The sequence below is a fragment of the Serinus canaria genome, chromosome 12 (genome assembly GCF_022539315.1).
Source record: "Serinus canaria isolate serCan28SL12 chromosome 12, serCan2020, whole genome shotgun sequence".
In the NCBI taxonomy this organism is placed as follows: domain Eukaryota; kingdom Metazoa; phylum Chordata; class Aves; order Passeriformes; family Fringillidae; genus Serinus; species Serinus canaria.
In genome coordinates, this window is record NC_066326.1 from 558,881 (window position 1) to 584,470 (window position 25,590).

Genomic DNA, 25,590 nt, shown 5'->3' on the forward strand with positions numbered 1-25,590 from the left:
GGGGAAGAAAATGGTAATGTTGGTGGCACTGAGCAGAGTGAAAGCTGTGCTCCAAGGTCAGCATGTTCAGGGAATGGGAACCATTCCAGCCAGACTGAGCTCTGATCCCGTTTGTGCTCTGCTCAGGTGTGTGCAGCCTAGGTGGGGTGTTTGCAGGGAATGGGAACCATCCCAGCCAGACTGAGCTCTGAGCCTGTTTGTGCTCTGCTCAGGTGTGTGCAGGAGGATGTGTGGGATGCAGCTCCCTCCCTGTGCAGAGGGTGGGCTCTCAGTGGAGGTGTCCTGTGCTCCTTGTGGCCGTGGGTGTTTCTGTGTGTGCAGGGAGAGGAGCAGGCTGTGCAGGCTCCAGTGGCTGTGGCTGTGCAGCGCCCTGGTGAGGACAGCCCCTGACCCCAGCAGAGCAGGAGCCTGGGGGGCCTTGCCTTGAGCACTTTTCTGTTCCCTCACCTGTCTGTGCTCTGGGGCAGAATTCATGGCTCTGGCCAGGCCAGGAGAGAAGGATGAGGAGCAGGATTTGCACAAGCTGACCTCAATGAAGACTTCGCTTATCAGTTGTAGTGAGGCCAGGATCTTTAAAAATAACAGATGAAGTTTTGTGTGAAGTGTAAAGAATTTATTTCATTACCCTCTACTAAAGTGATTATTTTGAGAAAATTTGTCAGTTTCTGCATCACCTTGTTAAATAGAAAAGTAGGAAAAGAATCTCTGGTTTTCTTCATACATAGGGAAGAAAAATGTTTTTACTGTCAAGTTTATCTCTGTTTCCTAGTCAGGGTTACTTGATAGGCAGTGAGTCAGAGGAGTAAACGCGTGGACTCTGGGTGCTGGGGAGAGCAGGTGCTGTCATTGCTGATACAGTGATTGAGCAGGAATGCAGGAGGAATTTCAAGGAGATCCATTGCTTTTGGTGCAGTTGGGACTGTTCTGGGTGAGTTCTTCCTAGGAAGATTCACAGCTCTGTCTCTTCCTCTGAATTTATTTATGTGGAAGCCCTAGATTCCCAGCAACTCTGCTTCATTGCTGCTTCAGCAAGAGAGGAGTAAACAGACTGTAAAGTGGGAACCAGGAGCCTGATGAAGGACACTTAGTTTTTTTGGGTGTTACAGATCTGAAGGGAAAAAGTGGGAAGCTGTTTATGCTGTTGTTGAAGCAGAGGGAGGATGCTGGAGGGGAGGATGTTTAGAAACCATCCATCTTTAGTTAAACAGGTGGTTTTTACCTCCCTGCCCTGACCCATCTCAGTGACTGAGGAGGCTGGGTCTCACAGGAGGGTTTGGGTAGTGGCTGTTCTGACACCTGCTTGATTCATCTCTCAGCCTTCAGAGGGAAGGACACTGCTCTGCTCATAAACTGAGCATTGTCAGCTGTGCTGCAGTCACTGCTTTCTGCCAGGAAGGTAAAATTCTGTCAGCTCAGAGCTCGTAGCAGTCTGTTAAGTTCTTGAGAGTATCACAGGTAATGCTGAGACCATACACAGTATGCAGAGGTTTTTGAACACAATGCAGAACTGATGTTTGCCATAGGATCAGCTCCCAGGTGAGCTGGCCAGGCTGGTGATGGCAGAGGCTGGACCCCTCCATCACTGTGTGCTTTCTCTCGGCTTGCTGAATGATGGAAGAGCTTCTAGTCTAGTCATGCTTGTCCAAATCTCTCCAATCGCACCTCTCAGAGTTTCTGTGATTAGTGGGAAATTTGAGTCATTCACTCTGGTGCTGAGGGAAGGGGTGGTAGGTGACAATGGTCTGTCAGAGAGCCCAGGGCTGTGCCAGGAGCATCTGCTGTGCTCTGGTTCTTCTGTCCCTGGGGTGTGGGACTGTGAGATGTCATCACCCAGCTGCTCACAGCACAAAAATCCACATTCTGGGAGAAGCCAGTGTGACTGCTCCCTCCCCTTTTGCCCTCAGTCCTAGCATTTCACAGCCAAGAGAGCGTGTGTTGGCAAAGAAGTTTCCAAGTTCCTCACGGCAGGCAGTGTGCTAGCTGTGTGTTTTCTCTGGGTGCTCCCAGGCAGCAGCTGTTGCAGTTGGTGTTGGAAGCTCCCCCGGTTCCATCCCCACCAGCCCACAGCCAGTGTCCAGCCCAGAGCCACTGGAGTCCTGGTTCTCAGCCAGAGTCTGAAGAGGTGCCAGGCACTGACAGCTCCTTAAGCAAGGACAAAGTCTGCACCTCCACGAAGGCAGGTGGCCTGGCATGGACTGGCCAGAAGAGTTTCAAGACTGAGGAACACCATGACCTGCACAGCCCTTCTGCAGAGGCTGGTGGTAAAGACAGCAAAGCGATTTCACAAGAGATTCCTGGGTGCACCCAAAGCCATGAAAAGCCTTCTACATCTGTGCTCAAAGGAGTCAGGAAAGGTGAGCTGTTTGATTTCTGGTTGTGTCCTGCTCTCTCCCCCACTAGCTGGCTGTATGTGTTAGAGGACCCCATTTCTCCTTGTGGTTCTGGTCTGTGCTGGCACGTTCAGCTCCTTCCCCTTTAACTGGCCCGTGCTGCCTTCACATCGCTGCTCGTGGGGGACAGCTCTGCTCCAAGTGTGTTCTTCACAAAAGAGCTTGAGCTGCTGCCAAGGAGCTGAATGGAATTCAGGGCTTATGGATTCCTTTGCTTTGAGTAACATCACGGAAAAACAATAGTTGTGCAACAGTCTTAGTAAAAATGAAGTAATTTCTCCTTCCCCCCAATGACTAGACAGACACTGGCATTTATTCTGCTCTTGTATCCTTGAGCAGGTTATTTTATAATGTGTTTGTTATTTGAGGGGTGAGCCTGAACTCAAAATGAGCACGGCAGCAGTTCTGTTAATAATTTTGTTTCCACACTCTCCAAAAGAGTCATCTGCTTTATTCTTTGTAATTCTAGAGAGTTAAGGTAGGTTTACTTTGAAGCATGAAAAAGCTCATTTATACTAATCAACCACAATAAAATGGCAGAATCCTCTTAGTTCTGATCTGCTGGCAGCCATCCTATTGACCCAGCTAAAAGCCTAAATTAAAACAAAACACCATGTAGGAGTACACCCCTGGTTCTTATTAGTTCAAATTTAGCTGTTGTTTTGTGTAATGATTTATTCATCTGGACCTCTGAAGTTCATGTGTATTCATTAGCTTAACTAGATGGATCCTGCTAAAAGAGGTACCACAGCCAGGAAAGGAGCCACGGGAAACCTGTCGTGGTTGTACATCAGATCTGCTTGTGTTGAGAAGTTAAAACTCATGTGAAATTTTACTGCTTGTTTATTTTTGAGCAATTAAAACTTTCACTTGCTTCCCATTCTATGATCTTTTTGAATCTTTGAGCACTCACCATGTGGAAATTATTTCCACAAATGCAAAGTAGTTGGTCAGACAGTGTTTGTGGAACACCTTCAGTGAGAGGGTTTAGTGTTATTTGTTCCTGTTCTCAGAACTCAGATGTAACTTCCAGTACAGTAACAGCTCAGGACTAGTGTGCTTTGGTACTGTCCCAGCTATCAGTTTTGTTTTAGAGGAAAACATTTGCTCTTTGCTGTTATATCCACACTAGTAAATTGCTCTCCCTTGCTTTCAGTGGAATGTCCTGTTTGTGAGGTTGCTATTCTAGAGCAATATATAAACAAACATCTGGACAGCTGCTTGACCAGAGGGGAGAAGAAGGACAGCCTGCGAAGGTAAGGAGCAGCTCTGAGGGCTTCCAGATGTGTGTGGCTGGTTTGAGCACTGCTGGACTGGGAGCTGTGTGCTGCTGGGGTGTAGTAGTAGGGGTTTGTGTTTGTTTCTGGCTTCCCTGCTGGTAGAGCCCTCTGAAATCACTGGGGGGATTGTTCCCCTTGAGAAAGACTGTGGATTGCCAGCTCAATTACTCTTTGGCTTTTAGTAGCAAGAAAGCAGTGGCCAGTGCTTTAAAAAATTCAGCACAGGGAGAGCTTAGTCTGTGCATTGTTCTTGTAACCTTTCTGCTCCCTGGCATTAAAATTCCCTTCAGATAACACTGATTCCCATTTTTCATTTGGTGAAGGAATTGCTTCCTTTGGTTCAGGTGTGCCAAGAGACGTTTTCTTCAATAGCTGTCAAGTTAAAGAATAAAAATGGCCCCTTTCTCTCCTCTCTGTGGGGCTGTTGAGGTTTCCTGAAGATCTCGATTTCCATAAGATTAATGCATTGCTTTGGCTTTGTGCCCCTGCCCCAGCATTGGTCATGGTCACCACATTCACATCAGAAGTGGAGTTTCAGTTTGTTTTACTTACAGCAGAAATTTAGGCAGTTGTTATTTCTGACTGATCAGAGTGAAGAACTGGGAGAACTTGTACTTCAATGCTTGTTTTCCCAATTCCCCTGAAACTTGAATTAGAAAGTAGTTTTATGTTAAAGCTCTTGTTTTGCCCAGTCATGGCTAGGGTGCAATCTGTAAGCTAAAGGACTTTCAAGATGAAAAAAAAATGGTAAATGAATATTGAAATCTGATGTTACATTTAATTTCCATTTGGAGTGGTTTAGTGCTTTCTCTGTTCTTAATGAATGGAAAAATAAGCCAGATCTGTCCTTGGTGTCATGCCCATGTCCCTAACAGGATTTAAAGTTCTGCTGATTGAATCTCTAGGTGTTCAGGCCTGCAGCAGGTGTCAGAGCAGCCACTGCCCTGGGGGCTGGCAGCTCTGGGCAGGGCTGGCCCTGGGCAGTGCCCGCTTTGTGCTGTTTGGTGCTGGTGGCAGCACATCCCTGTGCTCCCCTGAGGAGGGGGAGCTCTGTTCTCAGCCCAGGCTGTGCTAACAGCTGAGCAGTTTCAGCAGAGCTGCTCCTTCAGCCCCCAAAGCTCCACTGGGGTAATTCCAACATGTGAATGGGTTCCAGGGAGCACTGTGTTCCTCAAGCATGGGGAACCCACCCAGCATTAGGATTTAAACCTCTTGTGAGGTGTTTTCCTGTGGCTGGCTGCTGGAAAGCTGTCAGCACCCTTCAGGTCGTGCTGCTGGTGAGCTGGAATATGCACCAAGCTTCTGTGGGACTTTCAAAAGATTTACTTTAATTATTCAGTGAAATTTTTTATATTTCCCAAAAGAATCTGAAAAAAGCTTCCCTGAAGAGTGTATTGTGGTAATCCATCTTCTGTTTACCAGCCATGCTGCAGGGCTGGATGAGAGTAAATGAATTATTGACAGTTTTTGTGTAAGACTTTTTTTTTAACCTTAAAATTTTCAGTGTGATAAGTTGAAAGTGCTGAATAGTTTTCAAATAAATCTATCATTTTCACAGTGGAAAGCTGTTAACTGCTCTCTAATCCAGAGTAATGCAGCTGAGCTTTATTTTGCTGCAGAAAGAAAAATGTCTAATTAAATGCTGTTCCTCTGTGAATTACTGCAGTTGCAGAAGATGAGTAAGGCTGCAGATGGGTTTTGGCCCCTTTGTTTTTCCTGGTTTGAGAGTATCTCACCAGGAGGTGTAGGGAAGCCTGAGCTCATTTGACAGGAGGAAATGTTCTGCTAATTTTAGGTGACAAAAGTTGTGCTAGGACTTGAATTTTCTCTGGCAGTTTCCTGTAATTAAGATGTTTTCCCCAGCTGTGCCAGGAATGTTGAGTCCTGACAGAAAGCAGTGGAAAGCAGTAAGTTTTGGCTTTAGATGTTACTCCTCTGGGAGCACTGTTACTTATCTTTAATGTCTCTGTATCACCAAACCACCCTTCTGTTATCTGGGAACTGCTGCCTTCAGGTACATGACTATTTTACTCAAAGACATTTTTCCAGAAAGCTGAAAAATCTCCTAATTTAAGTTTTGGCTTGATGTTTTAATACTTTCAATGTTTCTCCAGCTTTTAATGTTTCTCCAGTAAGCCGTGGCCAGCACTGGGGTGGAAGACCCAAGTTTCTTTCATGTGTATGTTATCCTGAGTGGGTGAGGTACCCTTAAGTAATTGTAAATAGTTTGATTTTCCTAGGAGTGTTAATGAAATAAAGTCTCTTTGTTTTCCTTTGGCAGTTCTGACCACAAGAGGAAGCTGATGTCCAAAGTTGTCTATAACCTGCTGTCGGATCGAGATCTGAGGAAGAAGCTCAAGGAGCATGGTCTGTCCACCTCTGGGACCCGCCAGCAGCTCATCAAGAGACACCAGGAGTTTGTGCACATGTACAATGCTCAGTGTGACTCCCTGCACCCCAAGTCTGGTAAGTGAGAGGCTGCAGGGGGTTGCTCCATCCCAGCCCATCAGTCTGCATTTCCCCTTCTGCTGGCTCTCGGGGTCGGCACAGCACTGCTTTGAGTGCTGGGAGAGGTGGAGCTGGAAGGATTTATCTTGGCAAGTCCACATCAGTGCAGAATGCTGCTCCAGCCTGCTGGGGGTGCTCGGGGTGAGCCCCCACTCAGTGCTGGTGGTGGGTGGAGTGCCCCCAGCCTCTGCCTCGCTCCTCCAGAGGGCAGGAAGGGTGCTGGGTGTGTGGTGAGCACTCCAGCTGCTCTCCCCAGTAGTGCCAAACCCCTCCTTTGTTCAGAACCAGTGCACAAAGGGTGAATTATTACAGCCACGCTTGAGATGCAGACGTGCATTTTGGGTGGTAGCAGAGAGCCTGAGGTCCTGTGGAATGCCAATAGCTGAGCTTCTGAGGAAGCACAGGTGCCAAATTCCTGGAGTGTGCTTAAACCAGTTTGGAACAGGTTTTATTCTTTCACAGCTTTAATGAGCTTTTGTTCTGCCTGCTTCACTGTATGCTGAAGTGTTTGTTTTAATAACTGCCCACAGCTGCTTGGCAGTGCTGGGAGATGATGAAATGCAGAAAGAGATTTGTAGAAGTAAATGTCAAAGTAAACTGTGCAGGGTTCTGCATAGCTGTGGCTCTAGTTAAATGTTACACTTATGTTGTTTATAGGCTTTGGATGTGTCTGACAATTGGTGAAGTTGGTTGTAATTCCTCTGTGAGCTTTCCCTTGAGTCTGCACATGGTTTTGTTCCCTGGAAGGTGGTTTGGGGCCAAAGTAAGATAAACAGTAGATGCAATTATTGTGTCTTCCATTGAAACATCCAGTGTAGAATGGAAAGTTCCTGTGAATGGCAGCCTGTGTGCCACAAGCACTGTTGTGTGCAGGAGGGAGGTTTGGTAGGATGTGGAAAGACAGCACGTTTGCCTGGGATTGGAGTCTGAACTTTCCCTGCTGGAGGGATAATGCTGCTTGTGTTTTAAATGCAGGGTTGTTTCAGTCTGTGCTGTTACAGCTTTTTATTACCCAGCTCCTGGTTCAGTGATCCCTTTCTTGTATTCCCAAACAGTTGCAGAGGTTGTTAAAGAGCTGGAAAAGAACGAGAAGGTTCGGGTTCAGCTGGAATGTAATAAACCTGGTGAAAATGTAAGTGACTGCTCTTGGTTCTCACAGAGGGGAGGCCAGCAGAAACTGCAGAGGGGGCACTGGGAATGTCTGCCTATTGCTTTATTGTGGGAATTCCAGTTTGCATATTAGAATTCCCCTCAGCGTCCTGTAGTGAACCTGGTTTTCTCACACCCCACATTTGTCATGGGCAGTCCTGGCTGCACTGCTGAGCTTTATGCCCGAACCCTTCAAGTAGGAACAGTTTTTGACTGCAGTAAAAATTCTTGAGTTAAGTTCTCCTTGGCCATGCTGGAAGACTTTGACCCTTCATGGCAGTGTGGGGAATATTTTGCTTCCTAGAATTCTCTAGGATTTAACTAGCAAATTCCAGGCTTCCGTATCAGCAAGGGCGCCTGTTCTTTTCCCATGACATCTGATACTTGGGTGCCTTTGGAAGCCTGTTTGTTGCACAGTGGTAGGAAATATGCTATGGCCCTTGTGCTGAGTGTTACATGGGCTGGCTGGTCCTGGTGGCTCGGTGAAGCAGGGCAGGACACTGTGGGCATGGTCTGGAAATGTGGGTTAATGTGATGAGGTACTGAAAGCTGGGGGAGAAAAACAAACAATTGCTTTTTCCAGTTTTAAGTCTGTAATTTCAATGTCTGCAGCTTTAACATATTTTTGTTTATGTTAAAAACATTTGTGTGATTTCTGTAGAGCTTGACCTTCACAAAGGACCAGACAGAGGAAGAAATAGATGAGATCCACACTGAATATCGTAAGTAACGTAAATTTCACCTCATTTTGCTTTTAAATCTACCTTCTTTTCCTTTGAGCTGAAATACACACACTGATTGCCTCCAAAGGCTGCTCTATTATGTACTTTGTTCTTTCTTAGTGTGCTGCCAGGTTTGCTGGCCATGGAAACAGAGCAGGGTGTGGGATGTGCAGTTGTGTGGTCACTGGGAGCCCTCTGCAGCAGCACTGCTCTGCAGGGCCTCCCTGAGCCCACCAGGGCACTGGCCTTCCTGCTCCTGGTTTTATTTGCTTGGCCTGTTGTACACATTTAGAACAAAATATATTAAATGCTGTGAATTTTTCAAAGACAGGTGTTTGATTGAATTTAGATTGCTGAAAGGGCATGGCTACAAGACTAATCACTTAGAGGAGGTCTTGGTAGTCTCAAATAGATTAACTGAAAATTGAAAAGTTAAATAAAAGGGGAAAAGGGGAAGACAGAAAAGTATTTTAATGGGAAGGATATGATTTTAAAATTAATAAAAAATACTGACCAAAGAGGCAAATGGTAAGTGGTGTCAGGTAATTATTTCTCATAATAAGGAACAAATCATAAGCATGAAAAAAGAACTGTATGTTAAAATTCAAGAACATTTTGATATTAAAGAATTCTTATCAAATGCCATTATTTCACTGTAAAACAGATGGACTTTAAAGCTTTAAAAAAGCTTTATTACACAATGAAGCTTTTTTTTTTCCTTTTATTTTACAGCACTTGCACCCCAGACCCCAATTCCCAGCTGAATGAGTGAATGAACTTTGGTGTAAATTCTGAATAAAAACTCTCAAATATATTTTTGTTCTGCTTTTCCATGTGAAAAAACACACTGGGGCTGTGAACAGCCTTGGGGAAAGGCAGGACAAACTGTTTGGGAGAAAATGCTTTTTTTCTGCTTCTTTGCACTTTCCCAGGCTCTTGGCAATTTGCACGTTGCACTGTTGGCATTTTTTGCTGTTTATGAAATAGCAATTAATGCTTTGGCTTGATGAACCTGAGGATGGGAGCTGTGCCTGGCAGTTAGAGCCACTGTCATTTCCTTCTGCCCCAAAGGACTTGGGCACACCCTCAGCCCACTCTGCTTTTTTTGTGGTCTCTGTTTAAAGAGTTAAAAAATCTACAGGAAAGGAAATACATCTGTGAAAAAAAAAATATTTGGTTGCCTTTTCTGCTTATAAATCTTTTCACTTGCCCTGTTCTTTGGAGGTCTGCTGCTTTGTCTTGTGTTTTGAATATTTGTCGCTGTGTCTGGGGCTGGTTTATGTTGCTGCAGTTTGGTGGGATGTGCTTGGGCTGTCGTTTCAGCACCACAGTGATTTACAGTGTAGCTGAGCAGTGTTTGTGTGCCAGGACATTTCTTTTCAAAAAGCTTTGTAGTTCTGCCATGAGCCAGCACAACAAAAGATAGTAATGCTGGAAAAACTGAAGTGCCAGAGGAATTCTGTAATGAGAGTGCAGCAACTCAGACTCGACATCTGGGACAGAACTTGCTTTTTATTTACAGAATTTTTGGCCCTATGTGGTGTTTTCAGCTACTCAGGGAAAGGGAGCCTGTGTCAAATCTGTTTCCTTCTGTGGGGCAGAACCTGGTGTTTTATAATGGAATACATCAAAGAGTTTCTTCCCTGGAAGGGTGCTCAGCCATTGGAATGGGCTCCTCAGGGAGGTGACACAGTGCTTGACAGTCCTTTCCTTGGAGAAATTCCTGCTGATGTCCAGCCTGGCCCTCCCCAGCCCAACCTGGGGCTGTTCCCTCTCCTCCTGTCCCTGTCCCCTGGGAGCAGAGCCTGAGCCACACCTGGCTGTCCCCTCCTGGCAGTGGGTCCCCTCCCTGCCTGGCCAGGCTGAGGTGACCCCCAGCATCCTGCAGAGGACACCGGGCATTCTCCCAGCCTCTGAGGAAAGCATTGGCAGTATCAAGCTTAAACAATTCCATTGCTTTGGCTGAGCACCAGAGGAGTGCTTAAAACGTGATTGAAAGTGCAGAGAGTATTTGGATTATTAACTTACTTAAAGGATCTGAATCCCAGCAGTGTAATGGGCATGACACAGAGCCTGAAGTGTTCATCTGTGCTGTGCTCTGGGCAGCTCTGCAGCAGCACAGACACAGATTTGGGTCCTTAACAGAATGTGGAACATATCACAGTGCTGGGTTGCTTTTCCTCTGCTGTAACAAAAACACTTTTAATTCAGATTTTGGTGTCCATTTCTGTTCACATCCTTGCAGTGTTTGTGCTGTACCTTAGTCCTGTGGGGATGGTCACTGATGCTCTGTACCTTTCAGGAAACAAACACAGAAGTGAATTCAAGTTCTTGGTGGATCAAGTAAATAAACGGTGGAAGAAAACGGGTGAGGGGAAAGCAGAAAGTGCTCAAAACAAAGAGGAAGTTGCTGTCAAGGAGCTGCCAGCAGCCTCAGGTCAGTCACATTTCATATTGTCCCTCTTGGACCACACTAAGAAGTGCTGGATTCCCAAAGAAATGGTCTTTCATCTGTTGTTGTTCTTCTAGACTCTTTAAGGGGAAAAAGCCCAACCAGCATAAAGATCAAACAGTCCCTGAAGTGATTTACTACTATTGATTTTAGTGTGGAACGTAGGCATGACCCATAATAAGTGTATTAGTTTGGTTTCTGTGTGTTGTGTTGGATGTGCTTTGTCTGGGGCACGTTCCAGTGGGCTGAAAGGGGCTCTCAGGTTCTGGTTCAGGTGTGCTGCAGGTGCTGAGGTGGCCACAGCACCACTCTGGAATGAAGGTGAGGGTGGGTGCTGCTTGCTGCCTTTCAGCCTTCCAGGATCATTACTGTGAGAGGGGATTGGTAATTGGGAGCTGCAGAAGCATTTGTGGGGATTGGATTCAGGAATTTTTTGTCCTGAGGCTGAAGCAATAAAATCCTTGGGCTTGTTTTAGGCTGCTCATGCGGGATGTGCTCCCTCTGACTTGCTGTGTTTTGTGTTTGTACCCTGGAGCACCGAGGGAGGAGGGAAGGCCTGGCTGCAGCTCCTCCCTGGCTGGCAGGAAGGAGCAGCCTGCTGGTTCTGCATCCTCCCCCAGCCCAGGCATCACCGGGCTGTGCCCTGAGAGTGCTGCCTGCGGGGGCCTTTGCTCTCCTCTGGCCTGTGCTTCCTGCTTGGGCAGGGTTTAGAAGAGCATTCCCCAGGCTAGTAGAACTTGTGGATTTCTGATCTGAGAGACTGAGTTCTGGAGAGCCCCCGGCCAAAGTGGGACGTGCTGCTGTCGGTTCACTCAGGAAAACATGGCAGTGTCGTTTGCCCCAGCTCTCACAAATCCCTGTGCTCTTGAGCTGACTTCATCTGGGCCTCTCTCCAGTGCTGGCTCTTCCAGCAGAGCTCTGCAGAATAAAAAAAATGAAGAGAACTGTATCATAGTAGGAATTTTATCCTTATTGCTTCCTGCAGACCTTGGAGCACTGCATGGTCCGTTCTGTGTGAAGGGTAAAAGTTAAAGGAATCTCAAGGATCCCTTATAAATAAATAAAAGATTTTAAGCTGTTCCTCTTCCATAGCAGAAGAGGCAATGTGTTATTGGATAGTGGGGTCACAGCCTTGATTTCCAGCTCTGGAAGGGAGGGATGGGCTGCTGTGGATTTGGGGTTTCTCCTGTGTGAGCTGTTCTGTGCGTGCTGCCCTGCAGGCTCTGAGAAGAGCTGATGTAAAACCATGGAGTTTTTCCAAAAGAGTGATCAGGTAGAAAATAACTTGAATCAGATGTATCATTCTGCATCATGTTCAGAATGTGGCAGCACCTCATTTGGTTCTGGCAAACCTGCACAATTTCCATTACACTTTGTTCTCTGAGCTTCCAATCATCCTTGGAATTTCAGTTTTATGCAACACATCTGCACTCGGATGACTGTTTATAAACAAGTGAAAAAACAAAAAGGTGATTTACAGGGGAGGGAACAGATGCCCAAAGCCTGTTTCCTCTTGGTTCCCTGTAACAGCAGTAGCCTTTGTGTTAAGCTGGGAATTGCAGCATGGGGAAGGAAGAAGGGCCTGATGGTAAGCTGGTAGAGCCAGGGCTTTGTCTGCATTCCTTACCCATTTGCTTTGTGTTCTCATGGAATTGTACAGAATTAAAAGAGATCTTTGCTTTGGTTGGGTGTTTGTTGGTTTATTTTAATTTCCTCCTCCATCTCTCCCATTGCCTCCCCTGTACTATTGGTTGATGTAATTTAACCTCAGTCTGTTTGTGGTGACATTTTAATCATCTGTTCCTGATTTACGTCATCTTGCTTTTCATCTTTAAGTTTAAAATATGTTTCCCAGTCTTTATAACTTTTAAACATGAGGCTCTGCTTTGTCTAAGGGAAGGCGCCATAAGGATTTGATATATATTGGTGCTAAATAATTTGATTCAATAAATATTAACTGTGCTGGGCTGCATTATTGCACAGGCCTTTGCTATTTTTACCCTGCTAATTTCAGAGAGTTGTGTTTCATTAGTTGGACAACCGACTCACTGGGATCTGCTGGTTGTTTTCAGCAGACAAAAATATGCCCCTGATATTTAATTATGCCTGTTAGCAGGAGAGAAAGGGCAAGCTGAGCTGAATCCAAAGATTGTGGAGCCCCTCCACACTCTAATTAAAGTTCTGCTTGGCCATTTCTGTCCTGTCCATTGCTGGAGGGGCAGAACAGTCGGAGGGGCTTGAGAGGAGCATGGCTTGGGCTCTGGGGTGGAGCCTGGAGTGTCTGTGACTGCCAGAATCAGCTGTCACTGAGATGGCTCTGCAGAGGCTTCGTGTCCTGAGTGGGTTTTTAGTTTAGTAACTCACTTGCAAATATTTGTGGGTATGGCGTGAGGGCAGTCTGTGTTTTCATACCAGAATTTTTAACCTGTATCTGTTTTCTCTTTGGAGGGGCAGAAGGTGTCTTTTCAGAGAACTGTTCATCTTTTCATCGAACAAAACACTTGACACAAAAACCAGCAGAAGGGTTTTCAATTTTTGTCTGTTGTATTGCCTAGAAATTATTTTTCCTGTTGAAATGGAAATGTCAGTGCCCTGACCTTGTCTGAGCTGCATAAGGAAGTAAATCACAACTGAAAATAAGCCTGTTAACTTGGTCTGTAAAACTTAAAGCTCAAGCTGTCTGATGCAGGGGCTGAAGCACAAGCAGCCAACAGCACTCACTAAGTGCTTGCTAATTTCTGAAATAAAGTTCCATCTTATGAAATGTGTAACACATCCTCACCCTTTATTTCTCTCCTTGTGTTTGAAACTCAACAGTGAAACATTTCTGGTTCTCAGGGAGCTGTTGGTTGGTTTCCTTTTTTAAATACACACGAAAAGAAATTCAACCTTTGAAACTGTCAAAATTTCAGAAAATAAGTATGTGGGAATGATATGTTGGTATTTAAATGTTTATAACTTAATTTTTTCTTGAGAATCTTATCTCTAGGCTGCAGAATCCTAAACAATACTATATTGCATTATCATTCATTTAATCTCTGTCTTTCCACTTGGTAGAACCTGGGGAAGAGGATCCCACAGCTGGAAAAGCTCAAGCACTCCAGCCAGAAATCCCTGATGGCCCAAGAAGTGAATCTGATGGCTTGAAGGAATGGCAGAGATCAGCCTCTCCTGAGTTCTCACTGTCATCTGGCTCTACATGCAGGTCAGCGAGGCAGTCCCTGCTGCTGGGGGCTGGGGGAGAGCTGCTGGAGGAGCTGTGGCACTGCCAGGGAGCAGTGCAGGCATCCAGATCACAGCAGGGGTGCTGGCTGGGCTCACAACTCCTTCTGCACGTGTTCCTGGGCTTCCCCACCTTCAGGAATGGAGCTAAAGTACATGTAAAATCCACTTAGTACTTTGTACTGCCTTCCTAAGGGACTGCTAGTGTAAATGTTCCTTCTGATACAGAAACAGGGAGTGGAATGTCTGGGGAACCAGGAGTATCTTTGGTGAGTCCCTTCCACTGCTTTACCCTCCCATCTGCTGGAAGTTTTATTAGAAAGGTCCCAAAACTGATGCAGCCCCAGTCTTTTAAATAGTATAGCTGTAAGGACCTGTGGTCCTAGTTTCTGGAGGAAAGGTGAAAAAGTCATTGGAAACAAATACAGAATAATTGGGTTTTGCCATGTGTCTGAAAGCAAGAGAGCTAATCTTGCTGTCTTGTTGATAACAGAATTGAGGGGAGAATGCAGGTCTGCATTACCCAGAGTAAAAGGGTTTCCTGTGTTTTTAGAAGTGGGAGATAATCAGAGGAAGAGCTGAAGGTCACCAGCTGAGCTAGGAGTGACATTTCTTGATTTCCTACCCCTTAGACCCCTAGCATCTGCCTCATCCTCCTTGTTCTGCAAATATTAAGAGTAAGGTAGTGATTGGCATCATTGTTGGTTATTAACAGAGCAATCTAATTGAAATATTTTGACAGAAACCAATTTTCCTAAAGTCATTTGGTTCACAGAGAGCTTTTAGAAGTCATCATGAGGGTTAAAGAGCTTTTAGAAATCATCATGAGGGTTCCCTTCCACAGAGGGAAGTGCTGAACTGGGATTGAAAGCCTAGAGAGACTTTGGAACAGGGAGATCAGCCTGGGGGATGAGAGAGCATCCAACAGTAAATGTCTTTGTTTTACAGGACCAGACTTTGCTGCCTGTTTCCACTGACTTGCATGGGAGGGAGCATGCAGTGAATATTTGTCAGTAAACAGCAATCTGCTGCCAGGCAAGCGCTGGGGAGGCAGGAGGGGTCGTTGTTGCCCTTTCAGAGTATCCCTGCATTTCTGTTTGACTTCAGAGCTGCCTTATAGGCCAGTAAAGCCCTTCCCCTCCTGTGGCCTTTCCCCTCTGTGCCCTCTGAGTCTTTCTGCCTGAACTGGTACTGTAAAATTGATAAAGGCAACAGATCAGTTTATTTGCTGTTCAGTGTGTAAGAAGCCTTTAAGGTGAGCAGTGCTGTGAAGGGGCAGGAGGGCTGCTGGCAGTGCCCAGGTCCTGGGCAGGTCTGTGGGGTCCTGCTGTGCCCACGGGGCAGCTTTGGACTGTGCAGTTCCCTCCAGGACTGCAGCTCTTCCTCCCAGCCTGCTGCTCCCTCAGGGCTCTGTGTGCCAAGGGCCCTGGGTGGTGGCAGCACTGCCAGGGGCTGGAACACCACTGTAGTCATTCCAACTGCATGAAAAAAAGACATTTTATCACTGTCTTACCATGGGGCTGGGATTTTGTTAATTGTAGTGAAATAAATCCAGCAGAAATCAAACAAGGATGATTTAGATGTTGATGGTTTTAGTAGTATTGTGGTATTGGATCAGGTAATGGGTTTCTGAGGCTTGTGTTTTTCTGATAACGAGAGGGTATCCTTTGCCAAGAGTAAATGTTTTTCACATTGAAATGCCAAAACTGGAAATATATTTGGAATTCCAAATCTGCATGCTGTGTTCCTGTGAGGAGGGCACTTCTAAATGGAGGGCTGTTGTATTGATGAATTAGAACAAAAGGAGGATGTTGAGTAGCATATAGAATGTAACAGAACAATCCACAAGTCAGAGTTGAAATGTTTGTTCTGCAAAAAGATGCTGCAAAGAAATCGGTGATTCTTCTGTTTTCTCCTTCATAAGGTTTGTCCCTTTCAGTTTCATGTCAATACTTGCTAAGGGAGTAGTTGGTCAAGATTAGAAATTCATCCATTGTACACTAATCTCTGATGAACTGATATTATTCAAAGGTCCGTGCTAAAACGGAAGAAATGAGAATTTCATTCCTGCTGGAGAAAAGATCCAGGCCAGGCGTGGAGGTTGTAGCAGTGCCCCAAACATGCTTGGGCTCTAGAGAGATTGATGATCCCACCAAGAGAGCAAACTGTGTGTTACAGATAAGCACCAAAACACAGCCATGGCTTTGAAAGGGTAATTTTTCAAAGCTCTGAAGTCACAGTTGCACAGGGCTTCCACAGGACTGCAGTGCTCCATAGGAATAGTCCTGTGGAATTCTTTGACTTTCTGGGACTGAAGCCAGAGATTATGCAACTGCTTAAACAATAGGAAAATTAGAAAATAAATTAGGAGGAACAATGATAAGCCAGTTAATGAGCTATGTAAAGGAAATATTCCATTATAAGTATTTTATATAATGGGGTTAATATGCAGTTCTTTAAGCAAATTATTTTTTCTTAAAACTGTGTTCAGCACAAGTGTCAGTTCTTGATGACTAGAGTGAGACCTGAGCAGCACACAAGGCCCAACAGTGGCCGTGTCTGAGATGCTGAAACACAGTCAGAATTTTGAAATCCTGGTGGGAAAGTGCAGTGTCCACAGCCTGTATAAACCCCTGTGCTGTTGGAATACCCAGCGTGGCTGCAGTGTCTGCCAGGGGGGGTTCATGCCCGAGGAAGGGGCCCCATTTGCAATAAATGGGGCTGTTTGGCAGGGAGTTTGGGAGTGTCGTGGTTTGAAAGGAAATGAAGTTTTTTGTGATGGTGTGGGCAATCCAATCAGTGTTCAGATTTAATATTGGCACCTGGTTTGTCCACTGAGGGCAGGATACGCCTCTGAGAACACAGGGGTTAAAAGCTGTGATCTCCCAGGGGAACTTGCTCTTGGAGTCCCGCTGGAGAGTGAGCAGACCCCCCCCCTGCCCAGATCTGGCTGGGCAGGGGGGGAGGGGAGCCATGTGGCCGGAGAGAGAGGTAGGCCAGGCCTGGGCCCAAGGGTGGAGGAGAACATTGCAAGGGCTTCGGGCAGCCATCCTCCATTCCCCCCCCCCCCCCCCCGGAGAGGGAGAGAGAGAGACAGAGCCGGTGCCTGTGGTGGCTGTGATAATGGCCCGGCGTGAAGGAGAAGGGGGGGGTGCCCAGCAGGGCAGACAGGCGTGGGAGTTGACGAAGTAAACCGGCAGAGAGAGAGAGCTCGGGACTTTTAACCCCTCTGAGGAAGATGAGAACCTTGCAAAAGCTGAGTCCTCCTGAAGTTGATGAGATTGAGAAGCTGTTGAAATTGAGAAGATGTTAAGAAAATTCTAGGTGGGAGGAGATGATGGAGTGGCTTTGGGCTGGACTTTTCTTGTGTAGCCACAGCAGAACCACGGGTGTTTCTGTGCCACAGAGACTGCGTTCTAGGGGGAGGCGATGGCTCAGAGCCAAGAGAGTGCAGTGATGTGGAGGAGTGAACAGAGACGACGGGTGAGGAGGGTGTGGTGGTGCCCTCCGTCTCGAAGAAGAGAAGAAGACGATCTCTGTTCAAGAGACCCTCGGCCCCAGGGGGTGAAATTTGGGGGGGACAGGTGTCCCAAAAAGAGAAGGACTGTGCTCCCTTTGGAACTGGTCAAAGTATCCTTAAAATGGAAAACCCTAGAAGCAGCTCTGATCCATGTGCAGTGGTGAGAGCACTGGACATGGAAGGCGTGTGGCGCAAGAGGGACTCCTCTCTCCTCGAGAGACTGAGAATCAATTGTCTGAAGGGTGGCAATGAAATTGGAAATTTGGTGGGGGAGGAGGAAGAATTTTGGAAGGTTTTCATCTTATGTTCTATTGTGTTTTGTGTGTCTTCCTTTGTAGTTGTAGGTTAATAAATGTTTTTTTTCCTTTTAACCTTAAGTTGGAGCCTGCTTTGCTCTGTCTCTGATCATATCTCACAGTAGGTGCCAGGGAAGTAGGTGTTCTCGTGGGGGCACTGGTATTGTGCCAGGCTTAAACCATGACAGGGAGCCATTGATCAGGATCCAAGCTCTGGGTTTAGCAGGTCACTTATCCTTGGATTTATGTGCTTTACATAATACAGGCTTTAGTTCATCAGCAGAAGAGGTGGAAATGGGAGTGCACTGGATGGCAGCAGCCCTCTGAAAAGGGTGGCATGGCTTGGCAAAGCTGGCAGGATGGAGTGCTTGGAAATGCTGTGTGAGCTCTTCCTGGGCAGCTGCCTCAGCCAGAGTGTGGAGGCAGCGCTGTCCTGCGCCCTGGCCATCGCTGTCAGATGAGAGAAGTGTATGAAAATGTGTTGATCAGTGCAATAATTGCCTTTTATAGATCTTCAGGACTTTTGTACTTAATAAATCTTACACTGCTTTGGCTCAGAGATGATTTGTATCGCAGTGTTTGATCTGTGAGTTTTGGCCTCAAATGTGGGTTCATTGTGGAAGGATGATGATACTTTTCTGCTATGCTGTTGATTCATACTTTTCTTCCCAAAACTTTGAGCTGTAACAAATGGCAGGAGCTGTGAGGTCTGGTGGCAAGTGCTGGGGAGGTTGTCAGATAGGGCCAGCTGGTGACCTCGGCTGTGTGTGGTGGAAGCTCTTGCATACAGGCTGTGTCCAGGAGGACATCAGTCCCTGGTCAGGGGCCCTGGGCTGGGGACATCTCTGAGCCCTGAGAGCAGGATTTGTGGTAGGGAGTGCTCCTGGTGCTTCAGCCACCACATCCCACTGCTGCCAGACTCCTGAGGAAAGCAGTTCAGGAAGATGCAGCAGATCTTTCCCTTTTCCCAAGGCACAGCCTCAAAGGTGTCTTCTTGGGCTGCAGAGGGGGCCAGGGAAAACTAAGGAAGCCTGGAAAGAGTCCAGGAAAACAGCAAGATGGTGGAACCTGTGCAGGGTTTGGTACAGAAAAGGGCCCTGCGTGGGGGCTTGGGCAAAGCCAAGGCTGGCAGACCTCTCCAGAGACAGGAGCACCAAGCCACGGGCACGAGGTCTGAAGAGGAGGTTCTGGAAAGCCATGGGAGATGCTGAGTTGCACAGCTCATCTTGGACATGGCACAGTGCCTGGCTGCTCCAGCAGCGAGCTCATCCCGTTCTGTGCAGGGGGACAAAGTGCAGGCAGGATTGCAGGAGGGAGGAGGCTGCTTGCCCTCACTCCTGGGCATTCACCTCCAAATGACATTGGTGACATGGCATGGGCTGGAGCTCATCTCTTGTGCCAGCATTGAGAGAGAACATGCCTGGAGCCTGGGATGGCTGGAGGGATGGCTGGAGGGATGGCTGGAGGGATGGCTGGAGGGATGGACGGTTGGACGGTTGGACGGCTGGACGGCTGGATGGATGGACGGCTGGATGGATGGATGGATGGATGGGAAGATGCTGGCTGCTCACGCGAGGCCGAGGAGGAATCTAATCTGCCTTAAAATAAACCAATTCAGAGGACTGTTTGCTCCTCTCAGTTTTAGAGCAAGACATGTCATTCACACTTACATCATCTTTTTTTTCCTCTATTTTAGGGTGGTGTGTTTATCTTAAATGAAAAAGCGGGGGGTGGTGGAAGTCAAACCCAACTGATGGTCAAGAAAGGAAGAGTTGACTCTTGGGTGACTGTCTGTAGGGGATCAGGGGAACCAATCCTGCAGGAATATGGAGTGGGAGAATTGCCTGAGTCACTGGAGATGCATTTTTCCCAACGTGGAGGCATGAATAAGTGCAGGATCACCCTGCCACAGGATGCTGGCTGCATCTTGAGCAGTTCAGGTGAAGAACTTTAATCGTTTTGGCTGTAAAAATTGACTCATCTGGAAATGATCTGTAAAATTGTGGGAGAGATTAGTGACCTTCACTTTAGGAAAGGACAGAAAACCTGTTGTGGTAATTTGTCTTGAATTTGGAGTCTGAATAAAGTCTGGAGGGGTGTTTTGCTGTGCCTGCATGCAATATAGATAGATACCACTGAAGCATTGAAAAGGCAGAAAACACTGGAGAAATGAACAAAACAAAAATTCTAAATTCTGTGATCTCTTTGGTCTCTGTGGTCTAAAATTTATAGAAAGAAACCCCTTCAGAACGAGGCAGCTCTTATTTAATTCATAGTCTTCAGTTTAAGGGCTAATCATTTGATGCTAGGAAGAGAGAAGAGTTTTCTTCAGGGAAAGAAAAAGTTAATTGAAAATACAAATTCAGTTGGTGGTCAACTGTGGCATATTTGAGGATTTTTTTTTTTAATTTTCAAACACTTTTGTGCCCTGGCATGTGCCAGAAAGGTGTGTAAGTACCTCAGCTGCACAGCCAGCCTTGCTCAGGCTCTGTAACTGAGGTTGGTGTGTGGCAGAGCCGGGATGCAGAGAGCTGCACGCAGGGTGCACTCACTGAGTGCCTGGCGTGGAGCAGTGGGGTGCTGGAGGAGATGCTGAAGCCAAGGGCTGTTCTCCCCAGCTGGAGCTCAGAGCCCTGCTTTGCACAGCTCCTGCAGCTCCTCAGTCTCTCCCTGCACTTGGGGCGTGGGAGTTCATGGGGCTCTCTGGGGACCGAGGGCTGTGGCGTCAGGGGCCCGTCCGTGGCTCCATGTGTAGGCCAGAGGTGGAACTCGCTCCAGGACGTCTTGTACTTGGTTTTAAAAAAGTTTGGTGGGCCTTGGCCATGGATTCCACATGTGAATTCTGAAGGCACATTACTGGTTTGAACGTTGGCCAGACTTGTTCGGTTTTATTGTTTTGCGGTGACAAACGCGGCGGGTGATAAATGCTGCAGTTTTCAAGGCAGGGAAGTACATCATGTTCGGGCCTCAAACCTGTTCTTTTTCTATTTTGGGGGACTAAAAGCACACAAATAGCCCTGTGTCCTCCCCAGTTCTTTTTTAAAATGCAACTGGAACATCAGAGTGGGGTTTGGAAATATGATGATAACTCATTCCCTGGGCATCCACTTCATGCACTGAAAATGAGCTTTTGATGGGCTTCTAATTCTGAGAGTAAAAACAAGGTTGACTTTCAAAATGTTTCCCATCCATTTTTGGTATCTTTTTCCTTTTTATCTGTGTGGCTGAATGTGCATGTGTTGGAGGTTACTCTAACCTGGTGTTGTTTGTCCAGCCAAATTCCTCTTGGTTCTGTAGTTATCGCCACAGTAACAGCTGAGGACTCTCACTTCACAGGGGAGACAGAATGGCAAAAAAATCCTGCTGTCTCACAGCAATTTCATGTCACACTGATTTATTCAAGAGGGACTTTTAAAAAAGAAGGTACACTTTACCCCCCAAGACGTCTTGCAGATCCTCTCCAGAGAAACTTTGAGGTGCCTGGGAATACAGAGGTGGTGTAGTTACCACCTAACAGACATAAACACAGAACTGTCTTGTGTGTTAAAGAATGATAATGAGAGCCCAGGGATCACTAAAAATGAAGTGAGACAGAAGTTTCTGGACTGTGCTGTAGGTTGGTGTTATTTCTCGTTGCTGTTGCTACTGGAGGGGTTGGTCTCATCCAGGGGTTCTGCTCCATTGCCAAGTGGAGCCCTGCATTGCTGTAGGTGTTGCTGAAATAATTTCCATCCATTTTATTTTCCCCTTCAGCACCAATTCGGACATTCTGGCAGATGTGGAAGGGTCTGAGACGTGCTCAGCGTCCTCTGACAGGTGAGTAGAATATCCAAGAGCTGAAGTCCTTGGGGTGGGTTTAGGTCTGTAGCTTGCAGTTGGTGGAATCCTGGAGAAGCAAATGCCTCAGAAAAGTCAGATTGTTGAAGAATTGCCACAGTTTTGGAAGCACAGTTTGGTCAGTGTACATGGATCCTTGAAAAATGATCCCTGGGTCCTCCAAGAATCCAATTGATTCTACAGATGCCCAATTGAATATTTTTATTCTAAGGGATATATAACTATATATTTTAATTTTAAAAAAAAGGAAACTGTTTTGTTATGGAAAATTAAATCTGATCTTCTATTACATTTGAAAATTCCATTGTTGACAGAGCTGTAGGTGAGGCTGACAAGTTGAACAGGCTGGAATTGAGCATCTGTTTTGATTTACTTCTGTGTGAGATTAGAAGAGCACTTCTTGGTTGTTAAAATCTCAGTGTCTGGATCATGTTTCTGTTTGCCACATGAAAACCCATGTGAAGGAGCTGGGGAGAGCTGGAGAGGGCCGTGGGTGCACGAGGCCCCTCGGTGCTCTGGGAACGTGTGTTCAGGGCCAGCACCAAAGCCCAGCTGGATCTGACTGCTGGGATTCACACAGATCTCCCTGGCCATGGCTGGGGGTCCCAGGGCTGCAGGAGAGCCATTTCCATCGTGGTGCAGCTCTGAAACACAGCTTGTTCCTGCTGTAGCTTTAGTGTGTATCTGCTGGCAGTCAGCAGATGTGGACTTGAGCATCTCAGAGCTGTCCATTGTTATTTTCAGCTGTGATTTCCCAGTTTAAGACAAATGAATAGTGGATGGATTCAGCCTAGCAGATGGTATAAGACAGAGTGCACTTAAAAGGAATGTTTAATTAGCAAAAGCTGTTGACAGATTAGTGGCATCTTTCATGTCAACACTATGTGGAATTTTAAGCTCCAAGGCTGAATGACAGAAATCAGCTGCTTCATTTACATACAGCTAGTTTAAGAATTTTTTCTTTAAAATTAACTGTGACTAAAAATAAAACAGTTGTTGAGTTTTCTGTGGAAAATACTTTGTCCATAAATGAGGAGAGTGCCTGGCATGGCTGCGGGCCCCAAGCCCTCCTTTGGGGGTGATCCTGACCAACCTCTCATCCTGCTTCCAGGTAGCTGTGCCCCAAACTGCCTTTTCTGATAGAACATCCTTATGCTTTTTTAGTGCCAGGGGTTGTCCTCAGTTATGGACACAGACTCTGGGGGGTTGCTGCTGTCCCTTGGGCTCCAAGCTGGGGACAGAAGGAGAGGCATTGTGATGGCTCTGTTCCTGCAGGCTCAGGGGCTCTGGGATGATTTGTGGTGCCTGTAACATGTCTGTGTGCAGCATCTGTGTACTGCTCACAGTGCTTGTGCACAGCAGCAGTGTGTGCTGTCTGGGGCCCTTGCCAACCCCTGCTACCCTCTGTTCTCTCCCCCAGCAGCAGCTCCGTGGCTCTGACGGGGAACAAGAGGAGGCTGCGGCGGCCGCGGGTCCCCGAGGACAGCGGGGCGATGCCCCAGGGCAAGAGGAAGAGGAGCTAGTGCTGCAGGCATGCCCAGCTCAGCCTGGGAAACACCTCCTGGCTTTCTCCCATTCTCTGAGTGTCTGGGTACTGAGTAAAATGCTGTATTTTCACATCACTGCCATTCCAGCTGCCTTGGTGACCAGGCTGGTGGGTTTGCCCGCAGCCCTGTGGGCCATTGATGGCTGAGGCTGGGCACAGAGCCCAGAGCCCTGCAGGAGCCTGACCTGGCTCCTGGGCCCGAGTTCCCTCTCTGGTGCAGCACCTGGGTCTGTGTGCTGCCCCTGGTCTGCTTGCATCCTGGGCCAGCCTCATCTGCCTCCTGGGAGCAGCTGCAGGATGGTGTTTTGTCTGGGGGTGGGCAGGTACTGGTGCCCCAGTTCCTGGCACTGCCAGGGGAGGGAGGGACCCAGGGATGCAGGGACTAACAGGCTTTTTTATATATGTCTTTGTAAACTTACTCAGTATTATGTGTCATTATTTCAGTTTGAAGTCCTGAGACTGGGAAGAAGTTGGAAGGTTGTTGGACATGAAGTATTTTAGCTTTCAAGCAAATAGTTACATTGACAAGTCTGATTTTCCTTAGGAGGTGGTGGGATTTTGTGGTGCAAGAAAATGAAGGAAATGCAAGAAACCTGAACACCAGGGAAGGCTTTAAAGAATAAAGCTCGTAAGCAAAATGTGAAAATACTTCAGGGGCTTTTCCTGAGCCCTGAAGTTTTGGTCAGTGGGAGCTTGGCAAAGAAGGCACAAAGCCTGGGTAAGATTGAGGGTTATTGTGCCTTGACTTCAAAGTGAAGTTTGGATTCAGGAATAATCCTCCTCATGCCATGGTTCCCAGGAATATTTGTGTTTGGAACAGGCTAAATCATGACAGATATAAACTATCATAAGTGCATGAGGTGGAGAGATGCAGAGGCAAAGCAGAAGTCTGGTTGTGTTGCTTTGGTTCTTTTCTTGCTAAACCAAACCTTTTGAAAGACAATTATTGATGTCTGCTTTAGGGCTGCCTTTTTGTCACAGCAGCTCACCTCAGGCATTGGAATTGGTTGCAGTTGGCCAGTGAATGGTAAAAATGCTGTAAATTAGTGTCATAAAGGGCTTTCTGCAGGCCTTTGCAGAGCAGCTGCTGCTGTGGGGGAGGGCCCTGGTGTGGGGACACCCTGCCTGCTGTGGCTGCACTGCTGGCATTTCCACTGGGAATGAGCTGAGAGCCATGTGCCAGGGGAACTGGGGCAATTCCTGGGGGCAGAGAGCAGAGAGCAGCTGACACGTTAATACAAGCACAAATCAGACTGGTTTGCTGACAACCTGTGAAGATTAGGTTTTTTTAATATCACTTATTGTTGTCATCACCATTTAAAGTCCAAACTGGTGACCTTTGCCTGAGCTGGAGCTTTTTCCTTCCTTTTGATGGGGCTGTGGGTTGGTGCCAGAGGGGAGTGGTGCCACTTGTGGAGTTGACAGGCGTGAGTGGGGTGTGTGCAGTGAGTGGTGGTGGCTGAGGTGCAGGGGGAGGCTGGATGGAGCAGACACGCTGGGCAGTGTGCATGGAGGCTTAGGAAAAAACATGGATTTGATGGTCTGCCCACACCCTGAGGGAGTGGGTGCCTGGGCAGGACCCAGTCTCTCCTGCCACACCCAGGGGCAGCTCCAGCCCCAGGCAGTGCCAGGGTGCTGCCAGGTCCAGCCTTTGCCAGGAGTGGCTCTGATCCCCCGGGTGCCATAAATGATGCTCGCTGCACATGTCACCAACCCAGGATTCACAGGAACTGCATAGCACAAGGGAAAGAACAACAGGGAAGGAAACACAGTGTCCTCCCCACGCTGTCCTGTCCCCTGCTCCCCTGGGCAGCTCTGCTCCTCCGTCACGGAGTCAAGGGGCACTGGGAGCAGTTGGGGACAGCCAGGCTGGGGGCACAGGTCACAGCCAGAGGAGCCGAGCTGGCGCTGGCGGGGGTGCTGCTCAGGGTGGTGTGGGACAGGGTCCTGCTGGGGCTGAGCATGGCCCCGTCGGGGGGAAAACTCCACCACTGTTCTTTGGGTGAGTAATCATAAAGTTTCTGCATCCTCCTGACACCTTTTCACTGATGGTGAGTGATGTTTGTCACGTGCCCCGCAGCCAAGGCCTTTTGCTGGGCGGGCAGGGCAGGGGTGGGGGTCCAGGGCCCTCTGTCTCACCCTGCTCTGGGGTCCTGGCACCCTCCATCCACCCTGCTGTGGGTCCATTCCTGGACTGGGTCCAAGGCAGATTCCCCATGACTGTGGCTCCCTGGAGAGCTGGGAGTGGGGTGGAAGCTCCCAGGGGACTCATCCTGGCAGCCAGGGTGGGGCTGGGCTGGGCTGCCCCTGGAAGGCTTTGGGAAGGGAATCCATTCAGCAGGAAATGAATTCAGTCATGGGCAGTCCCTCAGGCCGGGCAGAAGGGCAAAAGAGGAAACAAAATAATCAAAAAGTAAAAATGTCCTGTTCCCCCAGCCCGGCAGGAGCCGTGAGAAAGGCAGCGGCGCTGGGAGCGGGGAGAGGCAGGAGCAGTGACCCTGCTGCACAGGGGCCTCCCTGCTGCCTCCCACCCCTGGAACCCTCTGGGAGGAGCAGCTGGGGCTGAGTGTGGGGCAGGGGCATCACCAGCTTTGGTGGGCTCTGCAGATACCAGGGAGTGTCTGTGGGATTGCTTGGGGCAGGCAGGGATGCCTTGTGCCCAGACTGG

At 47.6% G+C, this 25,590-nt stretch overlaps 1 protein-coding gene across 3 annotated transcripts in view; it reads left to right on the forward strand.

Annotated features, from left to right (window-relative positions):
* Positions 1 to 22,998, forward strand: part of RAD18 (RAD18 E3 ubiquitin protein ligase) — a 28,133-nt gene extending 5,135 nt beyond the window's left edge. Inside the window, exons 5-13 of one of the 3 annotated variants that reach the window (XM_030227929.2) lie at positions 2,008 to 2,354; positions 3,547 to 3,646; positions 5,952 to 6,136; positions 7,234 to 7,310; positions 7,989 to 8,049; positions 10,352 to 10,486; positions 13,559 to 13,706; positions 21,293 to 21,355; positions 22,797 to 22,998. In XM_030227929.2, coding sequence (XP_030083789.1) covers positions 2,008 to 2,354; positions 3,547 to 3,646; positions 5,952 to 6,136; positions 7,234 to 7,310; positions 7,989 to 8,049; positions 10,352 to 10,486; positions 13,559 to 13,706; positions 21,293 to 21,355; positions 22,797 to 22,899 — 1,219 coding nt within the window. In that variant the 3' untranslated portion in view covers positions 22,900 to 22,998. Of the gene's footprint in view, positions 1 to 2,007; positions 2,355 to 3,546; positions 3,647 to 5,951; positions 6,137 to 7,233; positions 7,311 to 7,988; positions 8,050 to 10,351; positions 10,487 to 13,558; positions 13,707 to 14,671; positions 17,621 to 21,292; positions 21,356 to 22,796 lie in introns of those variants that run through there. The other 2 variants (XM_030227930.2, XM_050979229.1) reach the window with 2 other exon arrangements.
* Positions 22,999 to 25,590: the final 2,592 nt, after the last annotated feature.